Source organism: Anopheles moucheti, chromosome 2 (assembly GCF_943734755.1).
Source record: "Anopheles moucheti chromosome 2, idAnoMoucSN_F20_07, whole genome shotgun sequence".
Lineage (NCBI taxonomy): Eukaryota > Metazoa > Arthropoda > Insecta > Diptera > Culicidae > Anopheles > Anopheles moucheti.
The window spans coordinates 72,170,127-72,191,569 of NC_069140.1; the positions used below are offsets into that span (position 1 = coordinate 72,170,127).

The window sequence follows — 21,443 nt, forward strand, 5'->3', positions numbered from 1 at the left end:
TATGCACGGGAAAGCTACGTGTATAGGAATTGGGTAATTTGTTATATCGATCGAATTGGGCTGAGTAATTTAATCGAAACGAAGGAACTATACACAATAGAAACGTGAATTATTAATTCCTTGCCGGGGAAGATTGTTTTGCGATATATATAGATGAAGCAATATTAGCGCGACTTGGTAAACAAATGGCAACGCTTATTTAGTGGCACTATGGCAGGTGGATATTCATGTCCTCTCTCGCCTGTAGCCCGATAGGATCAATTACACGCGCAAAAAAAAAACATATTCGTTCTCATAACCATCGTTTGCCATCACTTCACTCGATGAAGTAGAAGCAAGTATGCGTTTGCGATAACCGAAACATAACAAGGTTACGCTTATGCAACTGGTTAATTGTCACTCCCGGGCAAACAGTTGAAGTGTTGGGTTAAAGGAAACATTATAGCGTGGACAGTTATTTACACAATTATTAGCCCGTTTGCAGTTGAAATACTACATAGCATACAACGTAGCTAAAAGTTGTATATCAGCAAATAAATAGCAATCATCAAAATGGGATGAGGCGTGAAGTGAAGTGAAAACGAAATTAGTACATTCCTGCCGGACCAGTGTGTTGTGTCGTTGCGTTGTTGTAAGTTGCAATAATCCCGCAAAGTATGCGATATGTATCGAAGATGTAACGAGTTAGTGTTCTGTGTATGTTTGTCCGCAAGTTCGCGTGCGTACGGGGTATGATCGTATGAATGTTTCGTTTGCGAAAATATTTATCAGATTGCGAAAGGAGGTTTGAGTGGGGTGTGTGTGTATGAAAAAGCTAACCGGTAGCACAGCGCAATAACTCATCATATACAGAATGAACTATTATCATGAAACGAATGAATAAACAAGCTAGTAAAACACAGCAAGTTGTAGCAGTTTTTGTTATGTGGCATTGTTCGTTCGGTCGTTGAGTTTTGGTCAACTGCAGTTGATCAAAATTTCAAATTAAATCAAACGGTTTTGTCTCGAGCAGTTCGAGCACCACAGTACTAAACAGCTCGAACAGCTGTTCCGTACTAAACTGTCAAATTTAGGAGATGAAAATAATGCAGCGATTGTTTACATTTTACCGCCCAATCAATTGGTTATTACGCCGGCCGCGACGGCTTCTATTATATTATTATTAAGCGAAAAATGCCGAAAATCCTTAAAGAATGTATGTTAAAGCCCGCCTCTTCCGAACACCCACCGATACGCATCAACACGGAGCAAACGATAATCGGGCGAAGCCCGGAAACATTAATACAGGATGCAAACTGTTCACGAAAGCAAGGTACGTAATACGTGGAAGCATCGAGATGGATAAGCATTGCGTAAATTACAGATTTCTCTTATTACAGTGTGTCTGAAGGCGAATCTAAAGGAAGGATATGTGCTGGTGAAACCACTCGGGTTGAATCCATCGGTGCTGAATGGTAAAGAGCTGGAAAGGAACGTAGCGCATGAAGCGGTCCATGGCGATACCATTGAGCTATTGCCAGGAATGTACAAGTACGTGTTTGAATTCATATACGAAACGATTGCGAGCCCGCCGGACACTTCATTGCTTAAAAGCAAACAAAGCACCGGAGAATCTATTGATGCTAGCAAACATTCACATCGAAATAGCACCAGTAACAGTAAACGCTCGCGGGAGGAAAGTTCGCCTAGTGGAGTTACATCGAAACGCTCGCGGGAGGAAGGTTCGCCTAGTGCAGTTACATCGAAACGCTCCAAGGGAACTGCCGAACCTTCCCCATCGGTAAAACAGGAATCCAGACCTAGGCCATCCTCGGCACCCACTATGAAAGATAAGTGGGAATCGTTGGACGATAAACTCCTTCACATCTACACCAGTGCCGGTGTGGTGGCTTCGGAAAAGATAGCTGCCTACGATATGGACGGGACGTTAATTAAGACCAAATCGGGCAACGTGTTCCCCAAGTCAATCGACGATTGGCAGATCGCATTTCCGGAGGTACCGGGTAAGCTAAAGTCGCTCCACCGTAACGGTTTCAAGTTAGTGATTTTCACAAACCAAGCCGGTATCGGCAAGGGAAAGGTGCGTATCGAAGACTTTCAGCAAAAGATTGTAGCATTGGTGCGCAAACTGTCCGTTCCGATGCAGGTGTTCATTTCGACCGGATCGGGCAAATATCGAAAGCCACGGACGGGCATGTGGCAAACACTTTGCGACAGTAAAAACGACGGTGTGCCTATCGATCGAGTGCGTAGTTTCTACGTGGGCGATGCAGCCGGTCGGCCGGAGCTGAAAAAACCCATCAAGCGAAAGAAGGATCATTCATGTGCCGATCGACTACTGGCTATTAACGTCGGTATTACCTTCCTGACACCGGAGCAACATTTCCAAAATCTGCCCGATTCCATCTGGACGAAACCGGAGTTCGACCCGAAGGAGGTTTGCAGTTTGGCAGAGAATGAAACGTTACTCTCACCTGCCGGAGCGTCGCTCACTAGTCCGGGCCAGGAGGTGATCGTAATGGTTGGTTTTCCGGGTTCGGGTAAAAGTCACTTCGTCCGCCAGCACCTCGCACCCAAGGGATACGAAATAGTTAATCGTGACACGCTCGGTTCGTGGCAGAAGTGTGTAACACATATGGAAGCGTGTCTTCGAAAAGGCAACAGCGTCGTCATAGACAATTTGAGCCCGGATGTGGAAAGCCGGAAACGGTACGTGTTGGTGGCCAATCGTGCAAAAATCCCTGTGCGCTGCTTCTTGATGGATGTCGATTACAAACACGCCCGTCACAATAATGAATTTCGGCAGATGACTGACCGTTCGCATTCAATAATCTCGGAAATGGTGTTTAATTCGTATAAGTAAGTGAAACACAATACGTTTGAATGAATCTTTTGCTAATATTAGAATACATTGTTATTGCATCTCTTTATACAGATCCAAATTTCAACAGCCGACCCAAGCGGAAGGATTCGCCGAAATTGTAAAGGTTAAATTTGTACCAAAATTTACTACGAAAAGCCACGAAGAACTTTACCGCATGTTTTTGCTGGAAAAATAGAAAGCGGATTGAGCGAGGGAACACTTTCCACCATACCTTGTTCCTTGTTACAACAAATAGCGTACCTATACAGTTTCATTTAAATGAATTTGAGAGCCGTTATGCATCACTATTCGCGCTAGTTTAGACATTAATCAGAAATAAAGATAATATGTTAATTTCACCCCAAATCAAAGATCAACTACTACATAAGTAAAGTAACACCCAGCTTAGCAAGAAATGTGCTCATAAGAGAAAATTTAAAGTAAAGGTAAAGTTCTTTAAACCTACATATCTATAAAAGTTAAATATCTATTTGTTTATCAAAGCAACTGGTAGCGAAACTCCGTCTAAACTCAATCTCACCTGCAAATGCGCACGTGTAAGTGACGCTTAATGCAAAAAACAATACGCTCTCCCTCTCCGCTGTCAAATGTTTGCTACGTGCGGCCACAGCTTCACAGCAGCGCACCGGTGAGAGAATCATTCGGTTTTGAATCACAGAACCGAACAGACGTGCGTGTGAAAAGCAGTGTAAGTTGCAAGCTTAAACGACAGCAAACCGTTTCGCGATCGAATGTGACGGAACTATTCGGCGTTTTGTTATTTTGCTGTTCAATCTGGATCGTGGAATGTTAATATTATAGTTCAATAATTAGAATCGTGTGTATTAATTATTGAAATGAACAGTTTGAATAGATAAATGGACTGGACTGTGAGTGTTAATCACATGATCTGTGTTTCTGTGTATGCAATATTATCAACAATTCTTACAAAAGCTTTGAAAAAGCAAAATCTAATTCTTCAACGTTCTTTTGCACGTCCTTCACACACGTGTGCATATTCGATCGGAAACAGCTGATAGAATTCTCATTAGTGTAGCGTGGTTTGTTTTGAATGCGTATGTGTGAGTGTGCGTGTGCGTGACATTAGACATTGCTGCAGGTGCGAATCAATGATGCAATGTTGTTTACGTGCTAGACATAAACACTAACACATGCACAGCACCGCACACACGCAAGGTGGTAAAAAAGGATACAATCACGCACACACGTGTCCAAAGACTTTACCATGGTACAGTGGATTAGGCATTTGCTGTTCGCCTTCAGAACGCAGTTTTCCTTCGTACGCTGTAGGGTGGAGGGGGATCAGTTTCTGAAGTGCAAAACAAAGAGGGAGACATAAAGTATTAGTGTGAAGGAGTGCGAATGAAAATAACGCTTACGAAACAAAAGGGCTGCCGATGATTTGCCGCGGAAAAATGCATTGCCCGAAACCGGCTTTTGTACGATGGTGTGGCCCGTAGGTGTATAGGTACGAGCGTTACACGTTCGGTGAAAATTTTACGCGAATATATTCCGTGTGTGCAAATCATTGAATGGAACGTGAGTGGGGAAGTCAAACGAGGTCACGCGTTGCAACCTTCCAGCAAGCATTCGGTCAGACAGGAAGAAACAAATGGTACACAAGCCGAATGATCACACTCTTTTTATAAGAGTAAATCCAGAGGGTATTCTTCAGTACATCCCATTAAGCATCTATTAAAAGAATGCGTTATTTTATCGCTAAACTGACAGTCAAGTTTCTAAATTCTTTAAACCGTGGGTTGCATTTAATGGGCAGCTTTTCTCTTTTGATCTAGTTTGCATCACGTTGTGATGTTTTGGTTTTGCTTTAGTAGTGTGTATCGACATGTAAAACACAAACACACAGTAACGTGCACTATGTGTGTATCACTCACCCATTCTCTCTCAATCTCTCTTTCTCACACCAGTTGCTATACCAACGCAACTGGATCGCGCGCACTGCCATTGTAGCGAGAAAACACAAACAAAACGTACGGTAAGGCTTCGTAACGCATGCCGGGTAACGGGCATGATCGCGATCTCGTAAAATCTCGTCTGTTTGGTGGGAGGCAATTGTAGCCGCTAGTGGAAGGGGTCAATTGTAACGCATCAACACGAACACGGGGGATCATTCGTTCAGCCGATGGCAAAAGCGGTCGCAGAAGTAAAAGTAGTGTAGCGTGCAATAGATGTGCCTGGAAAATTGTGTGCGCTTAAGCTGACCGTGCTACCGAAACCAAAAAAAAAAAAAAAACGTGCAAAAGCCACAAGAGAAAAAAAAATAAAACGGTACCAAAGCGGGTGGAAGGTATCCGATCGGCGGTCAGTGCTGTAAAGTGAATTATAATCTAAACCCGCTGCCGTGTGCATAGAGTTTGTGCGTGCGTGTGTGCGTGGTTGAAAGTGTGAAAAGCGAATGGCAATAGAAGAAGTGTAAGAAAAGAAGTGAAAGAAGTGTGAAGGGAAAGCAAACAAGCGGAGGAAAAGAAGGTGCAAAAAGTAGAAAAAAAAGCAATAGTACCAAACGGGGCAACAGTTGGCAAGAAGTTGGTTGAAGCAAAGTGAAAGCAAAGTGATGGCATAGCTAGCCGAAGTTAGATCGCACGTAGAAGCGTAATTTGAAGAGCTGCAAACACTAAACCACAACAAGAGTGCAAGAGCAAGAGCGGGAAAGAAAGAGATAGAGCAACTAATTGAACAGGTAAGTGCGTGTGGGATGGGATTTTGTGGCAGGGAAGAAAAAAATAATGCAAAACAGTGCAAAAACAAAAATTTGCAAATATTTCGGGCATGCTTGTGTTAAAATAGTAAGTGTAAGCTAAAAGATTCCCCAAGCATTTGTTGTAAGTGGCATGATATGGCATGCTTTTAATTGCGAACAGCCCATACTAATTTGCACTGTGATGATCAACAGTGTTGGACACAATTGATGCACAGCGGATCACAAAAACTCATTGATTGGGTTAATTTTGACCACTAGAACATAGCACGATAAAACACTAACAAATGAGATAAGTCAGTTAAGTTTATAGTAGTACCTTAATACAGAGCTCCCCAAAAGAAAGCATACATCGATCATACTTTACCGAATGGCATATGAAATTACATGAACAACTCAATGAGTGATAAGTGTAGGTAGATTGAAGAATTGGCGAACCGCATCGAATGTTTTACAAAACTTTAAACATATGATACAAAACACATAAATGAACAATTATGTTTTCTTATGCCAATAACGACGGTCTAGCCGTATTGTTTAAGGAAAATGTTTAACAATAACAAACTACTTAGTTTTCATCAAATTTGAGTTCAAATCAAAAGATTAAAAATATTGATACATACACACATTGATACATTGACACATTATTGATGATATAATTTTTAGATTAAGAATAAATATAGTTTGCTTGGTCAAAAGTCATACATACCGAAATGAAGTGTGGGTAGACTTTTTTGGTAATAAAGTTTAGAAAATTTTCAAGCTTAGTCAGGTCTCGTTTTTTGTGAGGCAATCGTTTTATGTTATGGAAGTTAAAGTACCATTTAAGTCTACTGTATGAATATTGAAAAATACCTAAGAAATATGCTGTAATGGAAGTCAATCGAAAACCTATCAAAATAAGCTAACGAATGCTGCTGTTGTGCTAGCAACTTATCAAGTGTGCTTGCAAACCGGCTGGAAAAACTGCAAAACCCCCGTGGGTCGCCAACAACATTACAGCTCAACTTCCTTGGTGCGGTGCAGCTACGGTCGGGTGATACCGATTCAAATGTAGTTGTATAAGCTTTTATGCTGGGGCTGACTACAATCCGGGGCAGCAGCAGCAGCAACAGCAGCATGCACCAAAACATAACTTGTTTTGCCGTTTAGGTTGTTTGTGTTTTATTCTCCCTTCCCGGGGTCTCTCTGTGTATTGCTCTCTCTTTTTTGCTCCTTCCCTCTCTCTCTTTCCCTTTCCTTTTTCATTCGTTTTTTTTTAATTCATAAGAAGCCTGCAAAAAGCCTATGGCTACGGAGTGCATAAAGCACCAAGGAATCTGCGGCTCGGCACTGCAACAGGGCAAATGAGTTTATGCTGTACGGTGCGGTGGAATTAACTGACCGAGGCTGAAGGCAGTCTGCTTTGAGTTCAACGAATTGTGGCTGCAGAAGAAACTATTCAGCCGTTCAGCAGACACACTGCAGAAAGTGCATTTGTCAAAGTTGCTTAGCGTTTAAAAATTTAATGAAAAAGAAATGAGTTTAATGAAATGAAAACGGTTGCTAATTGTATTTTTATGAGATTGTTGTTAAACAACAAAAGTCCCTTTGTCTAAAAAAATGCTTTTTAGGATAAAGCATATAATTATCTTTCTAAGTCTGCGTAAGAGTAAAAATGTTTAATATGAATTTAAAATATAAAACAACGTTCACCTAGGCACATTTAACATTCAAACTCTTTCGTTTAGTAAGTTTACCAAACATGCATTTATTCAGCATTAATAGTGAACTAATATTGAAAATGTTCATAAATGGCTTTCCTTTTCGTTGTCTGTTCGTTGCTGAAGAGAAATTGTTCAGATTCTCCACATAATATTATTCCTACTGTTGTGAAGCACACTGTTCAAGATGAGGGAATGATCAGCACATTCGAGTATATGATTAGAGCTCGTACAGCTAATCGATTGTGGTTCCCACACATTCACAGTCAAACCTTTGACCCACATGACGTACCAAGCCACCTGACAGTGACACATCCGTGTGCAAGTGAATCCAAAACAGTGATTATCGGCTATGAATCGTCGCGTGATGGTATGATCATCGTTCGATGGGCCGCTTCCGTGTAATTGCCCACATGGGTCAGAAGCGAAGGAACATCTCTAGTAGTTTAGCTCCTATTCCTCACGCTATAACCATCTGAACCGTATGGACCGTTCAATTCCGCATGTATCAGTTGGATTAGCGAGTCTGAAATCGTTTGATCGCGTCCGAACATTTGTGCCCACTTGTACAATGTATGTATTTAAAGAGATAGAAGGCAAATATATAGATTACACATTACGCCAAATTATGAAACAAACAGTGGAGCAATTGTCGAAACGTGTTAAACTTTGGAACTATTTGGAACCACCAGTCTTGCTGGCCCTATCGTTACAACTCTTCGCAACACCACAAGTGCACTTCAGGAAGGAAGAGTCTAACATTTTTGCAGCGCTCACTGGGCATTGGTTTGAAAGGCGACGATTACATCATCGCCGAGCTGCGCGATGTTAAGCTGCGAGTGCTGTGCAGTGGTCCCCGTTCACGACCACTATTGACTTCAGCATCAATGTTTGACCCGCACCACCAAATAATAAGTGGATGCTTCTGCAATGGTTCCGACGGAAGATCAAGGGCGCGCATAGATCCCACGGCCGGCCCGCATGTGTGGTATCGTGTGACATTCGATAGTATTGGTAGGCTTTTGTGGGTATAAAACCCGCGACGCACTATTGGACGCCAACTGTTTGTGATAGTAATTTGTGACGTTTCCAACGATGGTTGTGGGTTGGTTTTATTTGCTCATTCCATTTAGAATGTTATTCAAATAGTGAAATTTAATAAATGTATGCAATCCATCGTTGGGGATAGTTTTCATATGATAAATTATGTCTTAAATAGTCCTTGAACACACCACTTCATTTAACATTTATCAATTAAGAAAAAAATATTATAGTAGATTTGACATTTCACAAAATTTCATATTAGATCTACGGTATGGTCTCCTACAAAGATTTGATACACTATTTTTTCCGATTTTGGATATAACGATAGATAAGGACATACCCGTATACTACAATTGTCATTATCCGGATAATTAATTCTTACTACGGAGGCACTGCTCGAATTCGTTCTACGATATTATGGGGTAGTAAATCGAAGAAACTATTACCAAACTAGGTACTGTTTTGTTAAGTTTTATAATTTGTTTACGTCATATTCACCATGTAAATTCACCATGATTGTTATGGGCGGATAGGTAGGGTTAATCCAAGCCTAAAGTAACTAAAGAATCAACAATTGTGTACCGTACTCAAAATTGAAAAGGATAGGCAACAGACGGCATTTGATCGCGAGTGGTTAAGAGGATTTCTGCAGTAGGACAAGAATAAGTAATATGTAATGGTGGACTCCGGTGTTCCACTCATTTGCGAATCGTGAATGATATCTCTGTGATAGTTAAACACGAATTAATTATATACTAAGCTTTTAATTCAATCAGGCAATTTTTAATTGACAAAGTCATACCACAAAGACATACCTCTAGATGATACCTGTGCTTCCTGATTGATACCTGATCTGTCAGGAATCCGGGGAAGTAGACCTTATCTATGCTCGTATGAAATCATACTGGTTTAAGATCATCCTACAACCCAAGTAATTAGAGAAATGTTGCATTGTTTTTAATTGTCAATGTATCTTACTGTTAACAAGCTTTAATATTGAATTATGAAACCTATGATTTAAATGAGGGAAAATCATTTAAAATACAATGGGCGAGGGGTATAATAGTCGCAGACGATCGATAACATTTGCCAGCTATAATCTCTCCAATTTCCTGGGATAATAAATTCACACTTTGGACTCGTTCATCCCATCGATGCAATAATCTTCGTTATTTTGGCGTCAGGCGCTGATAATGGTGATAAACCTTATCGCCACGTACCGTTTGTAGTGGAGATAGGGTGCAACTCTTTTGCGGCCAGCATCATGACTATTGGTTAACTTTGGTGTAATTTATGGTGCGCACAAATCATCCCCTGCTCCGAATGTCTCCGGTTGATAGTGATGATGTAGCAGAAATAAGCTGCGAAATCATTTGCACACCATTCCGGTTGAATTCTGAATCATGTTTCGTTTACAGCTTGATGGTACCATCCGACGGTTCGCTTATCTTTGGGTTTCGATCGCACAAAGGAAGAAGCGTCACTGGAGCACCTTACAGTAGCAATAAATTTAGCATGACATTAAGTAAGTTGCGGATTGCAAACGATCCTTCATTGGGAGGTTTGTTTGAACGTTTGCCGTTAGGAAGATCACATTCATGAAGCTGTCGGATGCGTCATTAAAAGCGCATCAAAAGGTGTTTCTTCGCTATATCACCAGAGATATAATAAATTGCCATTCATGCTGGATGAGAATGGTGGATGACTAGGAAACTAACTATTGGCTTGGGGTTTTTTTTGCGAAGATTTTTTCAACTCATGCCTTTTACGTCGTTGATTCGAATTGCTTAGTTTGATTTAACCTTTGGTCAAAAGCGATACACCGATGAGCTGTGGAGTCAAATATTTCAATGTCCGGATCATTTGATTGCACTGATATTGTTTTCCCTATTCACCGACATTTAGTATGATATTTGTGGTAAAACTGTCAACGCGTTTGCAAATATAATATATAATGGTGATAATGCGTTTTTTGAAACTCTTCTAATGAGTAAGATGAGATAACAGGGGCCAGCAGAAATTGTACTCGAAAAAGACTGTTATGATACTACGAATTTAGTAAAATAACACTCAACTGAACGATTCTGTATATAATACATTCAGACTAGTGCCATCCATAAAACCGGACTCAATAACACGCTCGGTACAGGTTGCAATCTCGAATGAACGCCTTTATTACATCTCAAAGTAGTAGGTTTTACGATAAACAACCGAACCGATAAGAACCCCAGTTAGTATCAGTAACAGTAATAGTAGAGCTATTATTAGCAATAATTAGCTATTTTATTATGCAATATATTACAGGGCGGACTGATAGTTGGGTCCCTTATTCGAAAAAAGATGAGCGAGGGAGTGTTGATCAAATTGAAGAATTGGATGGATTAATCATATCACTTTGAACAGGTCAAGCGGGAGAGGAAAGGAATAGGAGTTCAGATACTGCTGGACAGCATTTTTCGGAGCCCCGCACACACGGCGATGCACTAGGCGTCTGCCTACTTAGCCCGCGATTAGATCCGCCACTCTGTAGAGGTGTTTTTTATAGCGCCCTCTAGGTTTCAATCGCGTATTCCGATTCCTACCTTGGAAGTGCGGTATTAAATACTTGACCTGGTGTCGATGCAAGCATCGACGGGATCGAGTCCGGGACGGGTGATTTTCTGTTCTCTCGAAGTGATCGCTGCAAATGACCCACTTCTCATTGCTTTTTTGATGTGATAACAGCCTGTATCATGATTTTGATTACCACTCTCTTTTGGCTTCCTTCTGCTCCCACTCATTTCAGCTTAATCTTCATACCTTCCATCCCCAGTAAGGAGCGATTAGTTTTGGAAAGGATAGGACTTAAGTATAGACGTCAAGATAGATTAAGTATCTATTATGGGCGGACTTCTTGGCCCACTCACAGTTGAGCACATCGTGCTGATATGGCCAAGTCAGCACTCCATTTCTATGATTTTTTTTTCTCAGGACTGTTCTCCTCCAGTCCTGGTTGCATCCAACACTATCCACACTTGATGCAGTCAACTGCGATTCACTATGCCTCTTGACGAACGAGTTCTCTGACGAGCATCTTCCTGGTAGGGCATGTCTCCGGCATCGTATCCTTCCGGTCTTTGTCTCCGTGAGGTTTTCTGCTTTCCCAAACAGCTCAGCTAGCTCGTGGTTCATTCTGCTTCTTCACACACGCTAGTCTAAAATACCACCAAAGATAGTCCGTAGCCTCCGCTGCTCAAGAATGACGGGAGAGTGTTAGCGGCCTCCGCCCGTATCGTCCAAGACTCATGAAAGGATTCCCGGATATATCAGAGCACGATTTCTCATCACAATGCGTCTCCAGCTTTCGTTGTTTAGGTTGTTATCCGAAGTTTCGATCGTACAAACATAGCAGTACTTCCGTACTGCTCCGTCTTCTGATATTCTGATCCCCTGGCGGGTCCCCTGGAGAACCTCCGCAAAGCTCAAAGGCTTCAAGGCTTTACGGTTCAGTCGGCTGTACGCTTCGCAAACCACCGCAGATGTCCGTCCAATGTTGTCGATGTCATCCACGGAGACAAGGAATTGAAGTGACCGGGTGAAGATCGTGCCCCGGATATCGTAGATTTTGACTCGTCCGGCCGTAGTGACTCATTTCTACTTCTGATCTTGCTAGAGCAAATGCACGCGCACGTACAATACGACTATATTTAATGTTTTTTTATTCTTACATCAGGTGCGAAACGGACTGTATTCTTGAAATTCTTCATCTGCTCCTTCTGTGCCAAGCATGAAAATTCCAGACACATATGATTTGTTTTATTTACCCAAGAACGGTCCACACATGATTCGATGTTGGAAAAAAGCAGTTCTTAAAATAAACCAAGACCAAACTGGTTCTACCACTTCTTTGCATAATGACTGCTCAACTCGTTGTCATATTCTGTGCCGGCCGCTAATTTATTATTGCTAAGATCCACATTTTGGTTTTTGAAAGGCAGGTATGGTGCAGCTCGATCGGATGCGTATCTTCTTCCCGCCAACTTCGACGGTTCTATTCGACTGCGATTGGTAAAGATCGTCGAGGAGCATTAATCGTAAGGAAAAGGGTGGTTTTGCGGTAATGGCATCACATCAATGACGAAATTCTGATTGGTGGCATTCTTCAGCTGCCCACAAACAACAAACTTGTTTGCCATTTGGTCGCGAAGAATTCGCCATTGCGCAAATGGTAAACGGCGAGCAGTGAATGTTGAAATGCAGCGGAATGTTTTAGCGACATCTAGCTCGCGCTAAGCGGCACGGCGGAACTTCGTGGTTGAAGGTAGACGGAAGTAACGAGGGAGAATTGGTATGGTTATGCTAGTATGCAGCAGTTATGTTCATGGTATCTGTTACAAACCACTCGCCTACATGCAGATGGGCTGTTTGAAAGGGAACTTTTAATGTCAGTTTGGTGCCCATTTGGTTGATAGTGTTTCAATCGAACATTTTCCTTCAGTATAAAATCGGAACTATGTTTCTTAAACTGACATTCAAACTGGCATTATTCCTTGAAGCTTTCGCTTATGGAATTCATTTATCGACCATCCCACACTGTCCTTTTCTGTCAAGAATCAGTACCGTTTCATGCATCCATGTTTAATGAACAATTCTTCTTTGACGTGTGTATTTGCACGAAAATGATTCACGCCGTTAAGCAAAAAGTGTAGTATGATACTTTTAATTATAGTTTTTTTATAGCAACTTTAACCCATCATTTGGTCTGATAACTAACAGCTTTTTCTTAAGTTATTCATTATGGGATCAAATTGCAATAGAGTTTATGTAAAAAACTTTCCTGATCTGTTTTTATTTATTAAACAACCATGTGTTTTGTAATAGCTTGTTCTCTCTGCCTTGATGATACTTCCAAGGTCATACGCGTGCCATTTAAAAGGGCTACATGTTGTTAATTTTTAATCAGATACAGATAATTAGCTCTTAGTACGGAGGTCTTTGTAGAAACTAGTGATGTGAACAATGTCATATTTCAATTCATATTTCCTAGAAGATTGGTTGTAACTCTTTTGCAATTTAACTCATTTACAGATAATTGAATCATTCAAAACTTGAATTCATTCAAAATGAATCAAACAAATCAGGAGTTAACTCACGTGTGAGTTAAAGAGTTAAATCTTTATTTCAACTCTTTAATTTGGATAAAAATCCTTGAAAAGAATTAAATTTCCCTTCTGTACTAGAAACTGTAGAAATCTGTACTATTGGAATTGTAAATAAATATAATAATTAATTAAATCTTTAATAATACGACGAATGCCGTAATAATGGAATTAGAAATAAATAAATAAAACAATTAAATCTTTAGTTCAATTACTGTTGGTTATGCATTAATTTAATATAAATTTAAAAAAACACAAAAACTGAAAAAAGCCACTGCTGCGCTGTTGCTGTTCTTAATGTCTAATATCGCATGATGCATCACAAATGCTACGCGAATAGCGATATTGAACCAGCCATCAAAAATACAGAAAACCACCACCAGAAGTTCACAACAAGAACACTAAACAACAAAAACCTGATCGCATAATGTGGGGGTAAACGAAATCCGCCATAGAAAGGAATATCTATGCGCTTTAACCAGTTTGCCAGTGAACGTCCGGTCGGCACGGGTGTCTGTTAGTAGCAATGGCTCACAGGTGCTGTTTGTGTCATGTTTTTTTGTGGTTTGTTTTATTTCGCTCGTGCATCGTCTTTCCTCCCCTGCCGGATTTAAATGTGTAGGAATAGCAATAAACTACAGTTTGTTGCACTTTTTTAAGTAGGGCTTGCAACTTCACGCTTGTGCAGTGTTTGGGAATGTCGTATTGATTGTCGTCACTACAAACTATGCTTGGGTATGTAAAAAAGCTTGAGTAAATACAATGATGTAAAGAGACATAATGTTAGTAAACTTTGTATTACTATGCATTTTTTTATATTATACACCAGTAATTGTTGGTGCATTTGATTATGCAGGTGGAATGCATTATAATATGCTTAATTATGATACAATATTGTTATGGTACTTTAGAATTTTAAGACATTTAAAAAAAAAACAATGTAAAATAAAAACTTTTGTCAACTTAACTTACTGGTGATATTCAAAAAGGAATGATAAATGAAAAATTTGCCACGTGTAAACGGAAAAAAATACTATTCCAGGGTTTGGCAATATAGTGAATAAGATAAAGCATGACATTGATAGTGAAACGCAAAACACTTTACGGTATTACAAGAACTAGGTATGGAATCACGTGCACAATTTAGTGAATGCCAATTCTGGCAGGCTGTTTACGCACATGCTGATTCAAGAGTTGAGAAATAAAATGAAATTTTTGACGATCTAGTTTGATAAAAATTAAACACAAATATTTATCACTATTTAAAATTATTTTTAATTCCTGATCTGCTCGTTTTTTCTTTAAATTTTCATATTGTAATATTGTAAATTAAATCTTAACTCTTGAATCAGCATGTGCGTAACCAGCTTGGCAGAATTGATATTCACTAAATTGTGCACGCGATTCCATATCTAGTGCTTGCAATACCATTTGTTTGTGTGTATTGTTTTGCGTTTTACTATCAGTCTCAGGCTTTTTCTTATTCGCCTGCGCGATTTCATAAAGTTGGCTCGACATATCCTATCTACAGCCAAACCCTGTAAGCGAAACACATGAACTATAATATTAAGTGAATTGCTATTAAAAATCACTTCGATTTATCTTTTTTCGTTTATACAGCCCTCCTATGTGCAACGCCAAACTAACAACACAAATATCAGCGACCCGCAAAGACTGAGCTTTGGTGCTGAGGGCTAAAGCGATGTGCGCCATGCGTTCGAATAGCCACACTAGTACTGCTCGACAAAATCGGTGCCCTGCATCAGTGACATTCATTTGACCAGTCTGGTACCGTACCAGTAAGAAACGTAAGGGTAAGTTTCGCATATGTTTTACTTGAGAAAGTGTGATGTGTATTAAAATGTGTAGAACGTTTAAGGTTGTGTGCTTGTCGACACTATCGATAGAGGCGATTATATCGCAAACGTTGCTCGCTGGTCGTATTGTTTCAAGGGTTTCACCACCAATTAAGGCATAAGTGTATCTTTACCATGAGTTTATCTGTGCATAACTTATTATTTACAGCGATAAGCCATAGTTCACCGGTTGTTAGCGATTTCCGCTTCGGAGCCTGTTGTGCCATTAGCTGCGAGGTAGATATTTTCAGTGGTTGTTTGAGAGGTTGCCAAGGGGTGCAGGACACGTTAGTGTTTCCTGTTAGAACGTTTTAAGGGTGAAATTTTTCATGAGTTTGCGATTCACACTTTACGCATCCGTGAAGTTGGTTGTTGTGAACAGACATTTCTGGACGTAAAATATGTCGTAATTATGGTAAAAACTGTTCCGTTAGGTATTTGTGCAGGACAAGCAAAAAGGTGGACAATGATTAGCCAAACCGGACATAGCGCAGGGCGGCTGTACAGCGTATCATTTAAGGGTCAGCTTAATAGGATTACAGTTCTCCGTACTGTCCCTCTTTAATTCCGCAACTGTTAGGTAGGTACGAGGGTCTCAGTGCGATTAATAGCACAAAAGACCAGTAACTATCTAATGTCATAACTGGTTGATTTGCATTCATTCTGTTCACGGGCGGGCGGTTAGACGCTGGGTTTCGCCCGCCAACTCGCCAAACCGATCGGTGGTTAGTTTAATTTGCACACGGTTAGGTCACAGTGTCACGCTGTTCCGCGTTCTCCGTACATGATGTACCTGCGGGAATCCCAAGATCGCTATGGCGATAGTTACAAGCAGAATCATTACCGCTTGACAATCAACAGTGAAGGTACTTTTCCAAACCTTCGAACCTTCATCGTTGCTCAAAGATCACTCAGGGTGCAAGTGTAGGCGTATTGTAACTCCTGCGGACTCATCTAACCATGGCGCTGAGTAATAATCTGTGATTAACACGCGCACGATATTTTAAACAAATTCTCTACATCTGCGGTGTTTTTGGAGAGGACTCACTGCCTAACGCGTTTACATGGTTACTTCTGAAAACTTGAGGCCATTTCTCTATTTAGAGATCCTTGTGGTAAACATGGAAGCTCCTGTTCCATTGTAAAGCTTCCTTTATATCCCCGTAAATAGTGAAGATCTCCAAATCTTGAATTATCGCCGTCGTCAAACCCGGATGCAATATCGTTGGCTAATTAAACGTTAAAGAACCAACAGTTTGGGCGTCATTTTAAAAGAAAGAATTTTTTAAAGCATCAAAAACTATTGGATTGAATTATAAGGCCAATAAGTTCAAAAATTACTTTCCTAATTTTATGTAAACTGAATGCTTTCTGTCATATTTCTCGAGGACTTGCTTTATTCCTTTTAAATAATATCGTAAAAACTTCGTAAAATCGAAATTTAAATCACTCTAATTAACTCTGCTAGATCGACAAATTCCGAAGCTCTTAGTTCTGGATGTATAGATAGATAGATGATGATAGATGATAGATGATAACAACATCGGAAATTCCACTTCACGTAATACTTTTTATCCTATCGTGCACAATTATTCCTGGAAAAAGTGGTGCTGTTCTGGAGCGTGCCTATAGATTTTTTTTATATTCTCATCCTATCATCTTGTGACAATCAACGTGTTTCCCTAACTTACTACCTTGTAAACGAGGTAATATCACCATTATCGATTCCCGCATCGTGAATAATTTTCAACCCCAGCAGGATCGTGATTGTGGGCTATAAAAACCGAAAATTACATGCGAAGCATGCTCATCAAACGCCTCTAGCGGATGGACGCGGCAGTGCGTTCGTTTTGTTTACACTTCGAAACGACGACCATCCCGAACCATTTGGGATAAGGTAGACAGCCGCACTCTGTTCATCGTGCAGTTAGTGGCGGCAATTGCTTTATTAACATGGCCGCGCAATGGCGAGACAAACGATCAAGATGTGCACATATGCATCGCACAATAAAGTGCATGTTGAGCAATAAATTATCATTCTGTGCTTGTGCGGTGGTGCGGTTCGCTGTGCGAGAAGACGACAAGTGGCGGGTTCACAGAACGCAGCCCAGTAATTTCCCATGTCAATTGATTTCATTGCGCGCTGGTCGTACACATGGACTCGGGTAGATGCCCAAGATATGAGTGCGGATTTCTCGAAAATTCTTCACATTATTATCAAAACGTGGTGGATGTTTATTGCCGTGCTGTTTGGGGCTATCTGGTTGGATTTTAGCCTTGTATTTAAGGCAAGATGGGATTCTGAAAGGGAGTCAAAGCTCCCCCGTTGTAAGCTATCCGTTGGTTCATCGCGTTATCATTACTACATTGATAACGCACCCGGTTACCGATATGGTTTGTCCATTTATTCCATTATTTTTTCATCGGCTTAATTGTGTGACGTGAGAATCCAACGTGAGATTACAATATTTACAGACGATGCCACGATTAGTATTGCTCTGTATTGATAAATGGTGCGTTGCAATTGAATTTCACAAGTACAGTAAAACGTCGATTATACGGACAACAATTGCGGACCAGCCGCTTGCCGGTAGATCGATTTCCACGGATAATAGGACCTTCAGTTTAGTATGTTCAATAATTAAAGAAGAAAATGACTGGTCAACGTTTAAAAGAATTCATATGTTTTTAATAGATAAAGTTAGTTTTTATTCACAATATGGAACATTTTACAGGGAGTTTAACTGAATAAACTCTTCACAGAAAATTCTCAAGAGTATCTTGGGCCATCCGGATAACCTAGTCAAAACTATTCCACTAGCTGTGATTTTTTAGCCTACGGATCAGGCCCGGATACTACCGTACTGTACAGTGGAACGTCGATTATCCGTGCAGACTTGACGGTTGTATATAACACGGATAATCGGCACATCTAGCTTTTATGTCAAAAATTAGTACAGTGGATCGCCGATTAACCGTACTTATCGGGACTCCACGGTTGCAGGATAATCAGATAATGCGGATAATAGGCACATGCCCTATTTATGATAAAATTAGTGAATAATGTGCCATTGGTAGGGCTTTTTTTAGAGTGTAATTTGCTTTTCCTGTGTGTTGTTGCAAATGAAATTGTAGTTGTTTTTGTTTTAACTAATTTGAGCTCTTTTTAACTTATAAAATTGGATCTTTCTTTTCTTCTCTCAACGATGTTGCTGAGACTATGTCAAATTTACTTTGGAACTGTCATTTCCGAGCTGCACGGATAATCAGCACACCCGAGTAAATGGCACCCGGATAATCGGCGTTCCACAGTTAACAATTGTTATTAGTTAAAGGTCACGTAAAATATAATTTCCCAGCAGCATGTCTTAGATATATTCAAATTCAAAATTCAAAATTTAAACTTTTTTTGTAATTTTAGAGTTTTGATTAAAGTATGATAAATGGCGAAATTTTGCACCGAAAGAACTTGAGAGTTAAATGGACACTCGGACACTAATCGGACACTAATTCACTAAAATTGAAAAGTACAGCACCCCGATTTGGTCATTCAAGCTCTAATTTGCTAGGCAAAGGTCTTTCATCCCATCTTTTTTGCAACAATAGTCATCATATCATTAAAATCTCACTATCGTACTCCATTTTAAATGAACACATTTCCAATTCGCGTCAGAAATCGCTGAAACGCACCGAACCGAACACGCGGCTTTATGCATAAACAGGCGTCGGGAATTAAATTCCCATCACGCCACAATTATTGCGTGCGGTACTGTAAATTACTGCTAATACGTGCGTGCAACTTCCAACACGATCGAAGACGTGCGGTGACCACCGTCAGCGACAGTGCACCGTCGATACACCCGCTCCGATACTGTGGATTTGGTTTTAGCAACTCCATCGCCCGGCCCGATAAAAAGACCCGTTAGTGTGACGGAGCCGTGGTGCTGCCGTGCGACGTGCGACAGGTCAGTTATTTTGTTATGCGCTATCACGCGTGGTCAACGAGGAAGCCGAACGTCTGTGTCCGTTAAGCTGTTTGTTGTGGGAAATCGGTCCACTTTGGGGTGGACTTTGGTTCGGTGCGGTCGATTGATTGGTACGTCGCGAGAACTTTGCTTGCCGCTAGTGAATGATTAGCGACGAGTCTGGCAGGACGAGTCCAGTAGTCTGGTGCTGGCTGCATGGTGTACGTGAGGTGGTTCTGTAAGTGTGACCCTTCCCACTGCTATTGAACTTCAGTATATCGATCAGGAACTCGGTGGCTCGATGGTTTGTGCTTCTTCCGGGGTAATTTGCACAATTATTGGACCACCGTGCAATACTTCCCCGTTCCATCGAGTAACGCAGCAAACGCGGGGGCCTCCGGATCGCATGACGGGTAATTTTGCCAACCGGCGGCAGGCGGCAGCGACTAAATAATGACATTTGACAGCCGCCACCACCACCGAGCAGTACCGAGTGGTGCCCGACGTGGGCCAGATGATTGAAATTGAAACTTCATCGACCGAGCATAACGCTAAAATTGCGTTCAAAACAAAACTGAAACGAAAACTGACAACAAAAACCAGCAGCAAATAGCACCGAAACGCGCCGTGCGGAATATCGCTAGGCGTCACTACGATTGACCTTGACCAGAGTGCTCAACCGGCTGGATAGATTGGCCCGGGGTATGGATGGTTCGGGTCTAACAGGGTGGAAGGGAGAGGGTAGCGTTAGGGTGTGTGTTGAAATTTTGTAAACGTTTGTTACTCAAGCAAATATGAACGTGCAGCACCGCGTAACCGCAGCACCGTGCGCGCACCGAGCCCTTCAATCATTGACTGGCCGTTTGTTTTCTCCTTCGATTTTTTATTTTTTCGTTCACTGGCATGATTTTGTGTTTCATTCGGCGAAACATCCGCGAAACATTGCAGTGCTGCTCATTTTAATGGCAGAGGCGTCAGTGTAAAATGTTGTTAGCCTATCCAGAAGCCCAGACACATACGGCACACATTCTCCCTTTGGGTCTGATATTCCGTTCGATAAGCACTCCCGAAAGCGAACCAGAAGGTGAAGGTAAAAAAAACCAGCTGTGCTGTGCGCCGCGCGGAAGGAGAAGACAAACCCGTACAAATCTGTTTGGCAAATACACCAAAGCAAATACATTTTCAAGGCAATGTTTTCGAAGCCGCAATACGGCAATTCCCGTCCGTTTGTATCTTAAAGCTTTTGGTTGTGAATGCTTTTGGTAGCGTAGATTCGCATCTATCCTCCCGTAAACCCCGGAGCGGCTTTATTGAATGTTTAATCAATTTACTGTCAATTAATGAAATGATTAGCTCAATGTCATCTTCAGTAGTACCCTTGAAATTGACATAGCTTTTTAATATTTGTTTTCTTTGCGTCATAATTTTACCATTTGTGGTGAATAGTTACTAATTATAGGCAGAGTTCGTTTAGCTCAATTAAAGATTCTGCAAAGTTTAAACATGATACGCGATTTATAAGTTCTGGAAACATCGGCTCAAGTCGAATATTGTTTGACTCGTAGTAAATATTTCGTAGAACGAATAATCGATTCGAAACTCAATTAAAATTCAAAATTCTTAAGTTTACTCTTCAATTTTAAATACTTCAATCTATTTTTTGATTGTTTCGATAGAACGGCCTGGCCGTATCGACTTTATTTTACCACGAAGCCGTATAGTCAGTCCTTACTACAGGGGATTGGTCCGGATGGGATTTTGGTCCGGTACGTTCGTGTGAAGACTGGCTCCGCTACCATCATACCACCGGGCCGCTCCGAAATCTCTTTAATACATTAAAAATATATACTTGAAAAAGAAGAAAAAGACATTATGACATATTTTCAAATGGTTCAAATATGGGCCCAAGTAGCATGATCCACCCTTGATCAGAGAATCCTCGGAAAATCTGTTGAGAATCGATTTCTTATTTGAATGACTCCTCGTTAAAGATGGATATGAGTGACTCAAAAGAATCATTAAACACAGCCCAATTCTTTACCTAATAGTGTGATAAATAACAATGTCGTCGTTGAAAGCATTCCAGATTCGATAATCCGTGTAACTAGGGTAGCAAATTTATCCAAATTTAGTA

General features: G+C 40.8%; 2 protein-coding genes across 2 annotated transcripts in view; both read left to right on the forward strand.

Moving 5' to 3' along the window:
- The first annotated feature begins 1,164 nt into the window (after nucleotides 1-1,164).
- Nucleotides 1,165-3,243, forward strand: LOC128297327 (uncharacterized protein F21D5.5). The gene is made up of 3 exons (XM_053032952.1): nucleotides 1,165-1,312; nucleotides 1,380-2,859; nucleotides 2,936-3,243. The coding sequence occupies exons 1-3, from the start codon at nucleotides 1,174-1,176 to the stop codon at nucleotides 3,057-3,059; spliced, it is 1,743 nt and encodes a 580-aa protein (XP_052888912.1). The 5' UTR covers nucleotides 1,165-1,173; the 3' UTR covers nucleotides 3,060-3,243.
- Nucleotides 3,244-4,227: 984 nt separating this feature from the next.
- Nucleotides 4,228-21,443, forward strand: part of LOC128296884 (diacylglycerol lipase-beta-like) — a 40,486-nt gene continuing 23,270 nt past the window's right edge. The window contains exons 1-3 of the mRNA XM_053032401.1: nucleotides 4,228-4,331; nucleotides 4,813-5,585; nucleotides 15,109-15,302. The gene's annotated coding sequence lies outside the window, so the exon portion shown is untranslated. The remainder of the gene's footprint in view (nucleotides 4,332-4,812; nucleotides 5,586-15,108; nucleotides 15,303-21,443) is intronic.